The 6,634-nt window shown below is 57.3% G+C and overlaps 1 protein-coding gene across 1 annotated transcript in view; it reads left to right on the forward strand.

Annotated features, from left to right (window-relative positions):
* ZSWIM4 (zinc finger, SWIM-type containing 4) overlaps positions 1 to 6,276 on the forward strand; it is a 21,787-nt gene extending 15,511 nt beyond the window's left edge. The window contains exons 7-10 of the mRNA XM_012641258.1: positions 490 to 644; positions 1,992 to 2,155; positions 3,579 to 3,660; positions 4,328 to 6,276. Coding sequence (XP_012496712.1) covers positions 490 to 644; positions 1,992 to 2,155; positions 3,579 to 3,660; positions 4,328 to 5,187 — 1,261 coding nt within the window. The 3' untranslated portion in view covers positions 5,188 to 6,276. The remainder of the gene's footprint in view (positions 1 to 489; positions 645 to 1,991; positions 2,156 to 3,578; positions 3,661 to 4,327) is intronic.
* Positions 6,277 to 6,634: the final 358 nt, after the last annotated feature.

A 6,634-nucleotide genomic window follows, 5' to 3' on the forward strand; every position in this document is an offset into this window, starting at 1 on the left:
TGAGCAAAGAAGGAGGGAAGGGGAGAGCTACCAGGAGATTGGGAAGAGTGTTCCAGGCAGAGGGAACAGCCCATGCAAAGGCCCTAAGGCAGGACTGTTGCTGGTGTGTTTGGGGGCGTTGAGGGGACAGTGGCTGGAGCCGAGCCAGCAAGGGGGAGGGGTGTCATAGAGGGACTAATGGGGGGGCATATCAGGACACAAGTCATCTCCTCACCTCTTTAGCGGCCACGTGGCTCTTGGTGCATGAATGCAGCAGTGTTTATTTAACCCAATCCCAAGTGACGGCATATTCCAGATCATTTCCCATCCCATTATAAACAGCACTGCAGTGAACATCTTGTGTACACATCTTCCGTCTTCCTGGGCTCCCAGGGCCCTGCTGGCCTGGGAGAGGAGGCTCAGGCTGGAGCAGGAAGCTTCTCTGTCTCCTAGAGAGAATGGAGACAGCAGCCCCGCCTCACCACGGGCTTCAATGTCCCCTCACCCCAGGCTTCCCGTACTGGAGACAGCGTTTCCGGCTGGAGAACCTCACTCCAACCCTCTGGACTCCATCATGAGCAACCGCTTCCCCCGCTGGTTCATCCTCGGCCACCTGGAGACCCGCCAGTGCGAACTGGCCTCTGCCATGCTGACAGCCGCCAAGGGTGAGGATGACGACTGTCCCCATACCCCCGTCTTCCTCCTCTGCCTTCCTGTCCTTCTTCCTTTCCCTCTTGCCTTTCCTACCTCCTCTTATCCTTTTGCCAAATTCCATCAATATTCCTTAAGCACCTTCTACAGGTACCAGGCACCGTCCCAGGTCCTGGGGATGTAGCAGGCGACAAAGCCATCCCAGATCCCCTGCCCTGTGGTAGTACATTCTAGCAGGAGAAGACAGTGACACAGTAACTGAGAAGGTGGTAGGTGCTATGAAGGGGAATGAAGCAGGTGGACATTTAAGCAAAGGTCTGAAGGTGAGGGCGGAGCTGGCAGGTACCTGGTGTCCTAGCTCGGGCTGCCACAACAAAATACCATAGGCTGGGCTACTTAAACAACAGAAATTTATTTTCTCATTGTTCTGGAGGCTAGAAGTCTGAGATCAGGGTGCCAGCATGGTCAGTTCCCAGTGAGGGCTCCCTTCCTGGCTTGCAGATGACCACCTTCTTGCTGCATCCTCACATGGTGAGAAGAAAGAGAGAGAGAGAGAAAAGGACAGGGAGAGAAAGTTAAAGTTCTTGGTTTCTTCTTATAAGGGCACTAATCCTCTAATGAGGGCCCTACCCTCATGACCTCATTTAAACCTAATTATCTCCCAAAGGCCTTATCTCCAATTACTATCACATTGGGTGTTAGAGCTTCAATGTATGATTGGCAGAGGGGTAGTGGGGGGACAATCCAGTCCATAGCATCTGGGAAGAGCATTCTAGGCATAGGGAACAGCCAGTGCAAAGGCCCTGAGGCTGGACCATGCCTGTTATGTTTGAGGAACAGAGAGGAGGCCAGTGTGGCTGCAGCAGAGGGACAGGGGCTTATGGGATCTGGATCAGTGATAATCATAGTTATTAATAAAAGCTAACATTTGTGTAGCTCCTTGCCACGTTAAGGCCTTTCCAAGTATGGGCTCACCACGGCCCTGTGAGACCGGTTCCATTGCCTGCGTGTTACCCATTTTACAGAGGGGACAGCTAGGACCCAGAGAGGTGAAGTGACTTGCTCAGGGTCACACAGCTAGTTTGTGGCAGGACAGGGTTTTGAACCCTAGCATTCTGGGTCCAGAATCAATGCCCTTGAAGGTAAAGGGGCCAGAGGGTCACGAGGTGGCCTCCTCCAGGAGATAACTGGGAGGTAACCAGCAGAGGGAGGCATTGAAGGTCTGAACTTTCACAGAGTTTTTGCCTCCACACTCACGCACATGCCCCAGGGAGGGGGGACCCGTGTGAACAAGTTGGGCAGCCGCAGGGGCTGGTGCTGGAGTTTGTCCGACGGTGCTCTCTGGCCCTCCCTTCACCCAGGAGACCCTAAGTGGCTGCACGCGGTCCTGGGCTCCATCCAGCAGAACATCCACTCTCCGGCCCTGCTCTTCAAGCTGGCGCAGGACGCCTGCAAGACAGCCACCCCAGCCAGTGCGCCACCGGACACCACGTTGTTGGGCATCGCATTGGAGCTAGGCCTGCAGGTGAGGGCTGCCAGGTGGAGGCGGGAGGGCGATGCTGCTTCGGGGCGGGGCCTGAGTGTGAGACATGCCTCTGGGTGGGGCCTAAGTGTGAGCTGCCCCTCTGGGGTTGGGGTTGGAATGTTAGCCACACCCCTGTGGGTGGGCTCTGTATGTGAGCCACACCTATGGGGGCGGGGCCACAGAAGGGCCGGGTCCGTGAGTAAAAGTCCTGGGAGTGAGGGAATGATGGGTCACCGGTCGCTTATGAATGGGAATCGCCCCTGGAGATGTGACTGAGAATGAAATAGGGGTAATCAGTGGAGGGAAAGGACAGGGCCGCAAATGAGTGGGTGGGTCCTAAGAACAAGTGGACCCTGCGGGCGGGGCCTGAGACTGATTGGCCATTGGTTAGGGACCATGGGTGGGTGGAGTTGAAGCTTAGGGTGGGGCAGAGCCTGCCAATAAGGAGCTTTCTTGGAGGCGGGGCCTGAAGACAAAGGCAGCCTAGGAGGACCGGTTCACCCCTGAGGGGCTGGCTTGGGGGAAGGTCCCGAAGGTACTGGAGCCACCCCTGGGAGTGGGGTCTGCCACTGAAATTCCTGTAGGCGGGGCCTGCAGCTGAATGTCCTTGTCGTCCCCAGGGGCTGGGCAAGGGACAGAGCAAGGGGTGTTCTTGCAAGGGCAAGTCTCAGATACGGAGTGCAGGGAATGAATGAACTGCAGGGTGTGGACCCCAGGGGACCTGGGTGGGGCGGGGGCTGAGGGGATAGACAAGGAGGGTGTCCGCGAGGCCAGGGCCTTATTGGCTGAGATTCAATAAGAAAATAAGAGATCTAAAGCGGTGGCTCATGCGTGTAATCCCAGCACTTTGGGAGGCTGAAGCGGGAGGATCGCTTGAGCTCAGGAGTTCGAGACCAGCCTGAGCAAGAGCAAGACCCCGTCTCTACTAAAAATAGAAAAAATTACCCGGGGGTCGTGGTGTGCACCTGTAGTCCCAGCTACTCCGGAGGCTGAGGCAGGAGGATCGCTTGAGCCCAGGAGTTGGAGGCTGTAGTGAACTATGATATGACACCACTGCACTCTAGCTCAGGCGACAGAGCAAGACTGTCTCAAAAAAAATAAATAAATAAAAATAAAAGAACAACCCAGCCATAGCAGGAATACAGGAATAGTAGTGGCTGACTTTACCTGATCACTTTCAAGCAACAAGCACTGGGCAGAGCTTGACCACACAATTTGTTTAATTCTTACAACAATCGTATGACATAGATACTATTTTTAGCCCCACTTTATACATGAGGAAACTGAGGCCCAGAGAGGTGAGGTCACCAGCCCAAGTTCATTGGCTCAGCCTTAACCTCCAGGATTGTCTGGGGTCCTCCATGGGCCGGCCCAAGACACCAAGTGACCCTCCTCCTCTTCTGTCCCCGCTCGCACCCCGCAGGTGATGCGGATGACCCTGAACACCATGACGTGGCGGCGGAGGGAGATGGTGCGCTGGCTGGTCGGCTGTGCCACGGAGATCGGTGAGAGCCCCTGAGGGGTCGCGCCACCCACCTCCCTGTTGTGGTTCTGCACGTGCCACTGAGGAAACCAGAAAGAGCCAAGAAAGAGCAGCATAAATTTTTCCCTGACTCTGTCCTGTGCTCAGGGCTAAGCCGGGAGGGATCGTCAGACTGAACAAAGGCCCAGAGGATGGCCAGGCTAATGTGGTGGCGGCCACCACATTAGTGTCCTACCCCAATTCCCACCTAGTCTAGCTGCCTCCTGATTTTTTGGAAAAGTAAAACAAACTTTCTGTCCAGGCCGGGTGGGGTGGCTCATTCCTGTAATCGTAGCACTCTGGGAGGCCAAGGCGGGAGGACCGCTTCAGATCAGGGGTTCGAGACCAGCCTGAGCAAGAGATCCTGTCTCTACAAAAAATAGAAAAATGAGCCCCGTGTGGTGGTGCCCGCCTGTAGTCCCAGCTACTCGGGAGGCTGAGGCAGGAGGATCACTTGAGCCCAGGAGTTTGAGGTTGCAGTGAGCTATGCTGATGCCAAAAAACAAAAACAAAAACAAAAAATAAAAACAAAGTTTCTGTCCAGCATGGTGTAGCGGTCGGGGTGGGGGGAGGAAAGGCGGTGTCTGGGTAAATCCATGCAAACACCCATCCGTCCCTACTGAACAGTTTCTCCTGTCACCTCCCACCAGGCCCACAAGCCCTGATGAACATCATGCAAAACTGGTACTCCTTATTCACGCCGGTGGAGGCGGCCACCATCGTGGCGGTGACAGGCACCACGCATGCCACGCTGCTGCGGCTGCAGCTGGACACGGCCCGGCGGGAGGAGCTCTGGGCCTGCGCGCGCACCCTGGCCCTGCAGTGCGCCATGAAAGACCCTCAGAACTGCGCCTTGCCCGCCCTGACCCTGTGCGAGAAGAACCACGCGGCCTTCGAGGCGGCCTATCAGATCGTGCTGGACGCCGCCGCCGGAGGCCTGGGCCACGCTCACCTCTTCACCGTGGCCCGCTACATGGAGCACCGGGGCCTGCCGCTGCGAGCCTACAAGCTGGCGACGCTGGCCTTGGCGCAGCTCAGCATCGCCTTCAACCAGGACAGCCACCCCGCCGTCAACGACGTGCTGTGGGCCTGCTCCCTCAGCCACTCGCTGGGCCGGCACGAGCTCTCCGCCATCGTCCCCCTTATCGTTCGAAGCATCCACTGTGCGCCGATGCTCTCCGACATCCTGCGCCGCTGGACCCTCTCGGCGCCTGGCCTGGGTCCCCTGGGCGCCCGCCGGGCTGCCAAGCCACTGGGTGCCGACCGGGCCCCGCTCTGCCAGCTCTTGGACGCCGCGGTAGCCGCCTACATCACCACCAGCCACTCCCGCCTCACGCACATTAGCCCGCGACACTATGGCGACTTCATCGAGTTCCTGGGCAAGGCCCGTGAGACCTTCCTCTTGGCGCCCGACGGGCACCTTCAGTTCGCCCAGTTCCTGGAGAACCTCAAACAGACCTACAAGGGCAAGAAGAAGCTCATGCTTTTGGTGCGGGAGCGCTTCGGTTGAGGGGCGGCAGGGTGGTGGGAGTGGGGGTCCCGTCGCCCCTGCCCCCCCGACCCCCGCTCTCCATGGGGGGCCTCGGCACTGGAGGCCCATGTGGCATTTCAGTATTAAGTCAGGGAAGGAGCCCGGCTGGAGATGGGAGGCAGAGGGGTGGCGTCCTGCCACGGCCACATGCGTGCCTAGGAGTGTGCGAATGAGTGTGCGAGACTCTAGGAGCAGAAGCCATACCACCACCCAGGAGCCTGGAAGGGGGTGTGTGCTTGGGCAGCCGGTATGACCCCGCCCTGGGCACCCCAAAAGCAATAGCAAGCTCCCCCTCTCCAAACTCACAGGCCTGGCTTGGGCTCCAGGAGGTGGCGGGAGGCAGGACTTCCCACAAACTGGCCCGCTAAGTCAATGTAGCAGACCCCCCCCGAACCCCTCCCCTGGTGGCCAGGGGACTTGTATTAGGGCATCTGAGTTCCCTGTGCCCTCCCTCCGCCCCACTGCTCAGGGTCCCTAGTCTGCCGCCTCCTGGGCAGCTGCCCAGCCAGGACCAATGTCTCACCCCCACTGAAGGATTTGAGGAGGCTTCAGGCCTCAACCACATACCTCACCCCCTCCCCCCATGTCTGGCCAGGACGTGCCCCCATTCCCTTGGGCACCAGGGTCCCAAGGTGGGCTGGGGGTGGTCATCACTGCCCCTTGCCCCACCTGCTAGTCACTGGACCTGCAACTCAGGAACCGAGCGAGGCTCACTCACTGCCCCTCCCAGCCTGGTGTCAGGGGACACAGGCACAAGAGAGCCAGGGACCCCCGCCCCCGATCTGGAAAGGAAAGAGACCTGCTTCTTGGCATTTTCTGGCTGTCTTGTCTGTCCCTTTCCCCTCCTCTGTCTCCCTGCTTCACCCATTCCTCTTACTCTGTGTCCACATTTCTCTGCATTTCTCTGCGTCTCTCTCGGTCCCAGACGCTGCCTCTCTTTGGCCACCCTTCCCCTCCCCTGCCTTGGCCCAGGGGGAGGAGGGGGGAGGGCGTCCCACTCCCGAGTCACCTCCCCGCACCTTCCCCCCTCTTGTGTATTAAGGACAAAAGACCACGTCATTTTGTAACTTTTTTCTATTTATTGAACCATATATTGTATATCCGTGTTTTTTTTCTCTTTTCTTTTTTTAAAGATTGAACACAGCTCTTTCTTTTTAATTTTATTTTGAGATAGGGGTTTGTCCGCCCCTTACTCCTTCGGGCCAGGGTCACCCCGTTTCTTCCACATAAGAAAAAAATCTCCAGCCTCATTTCTGGGGAGGAATGGGAGAGACTTTTTGGCTTTATCCGGGGATAATTATGTGAATAATCGCAAACAGGATGGCGAATCCTTCCGTAACCGTGAGCAAGCATGGTACTGAATGCTTTACAGCTGTCATTCAGTCGTCACCACAGCCTCGAGTCTGTAGGATTATCGTTTCCATTT

This window comes from Propithecus coquereli, unplaced genomic scaffold (assembly GCF_000956105.1).
Source record: "Propithecus coquereli isolate 6110/MARCELLA unplaced genomic scaffold, Pcoq_1.0 Scaffold164, whole genome shotgun sequence".
NCBI lineage: Eukaryota > Metazoa > Chordata > Mammalia > Primates > Indriidae > Propithecus > Propithecus coquereli.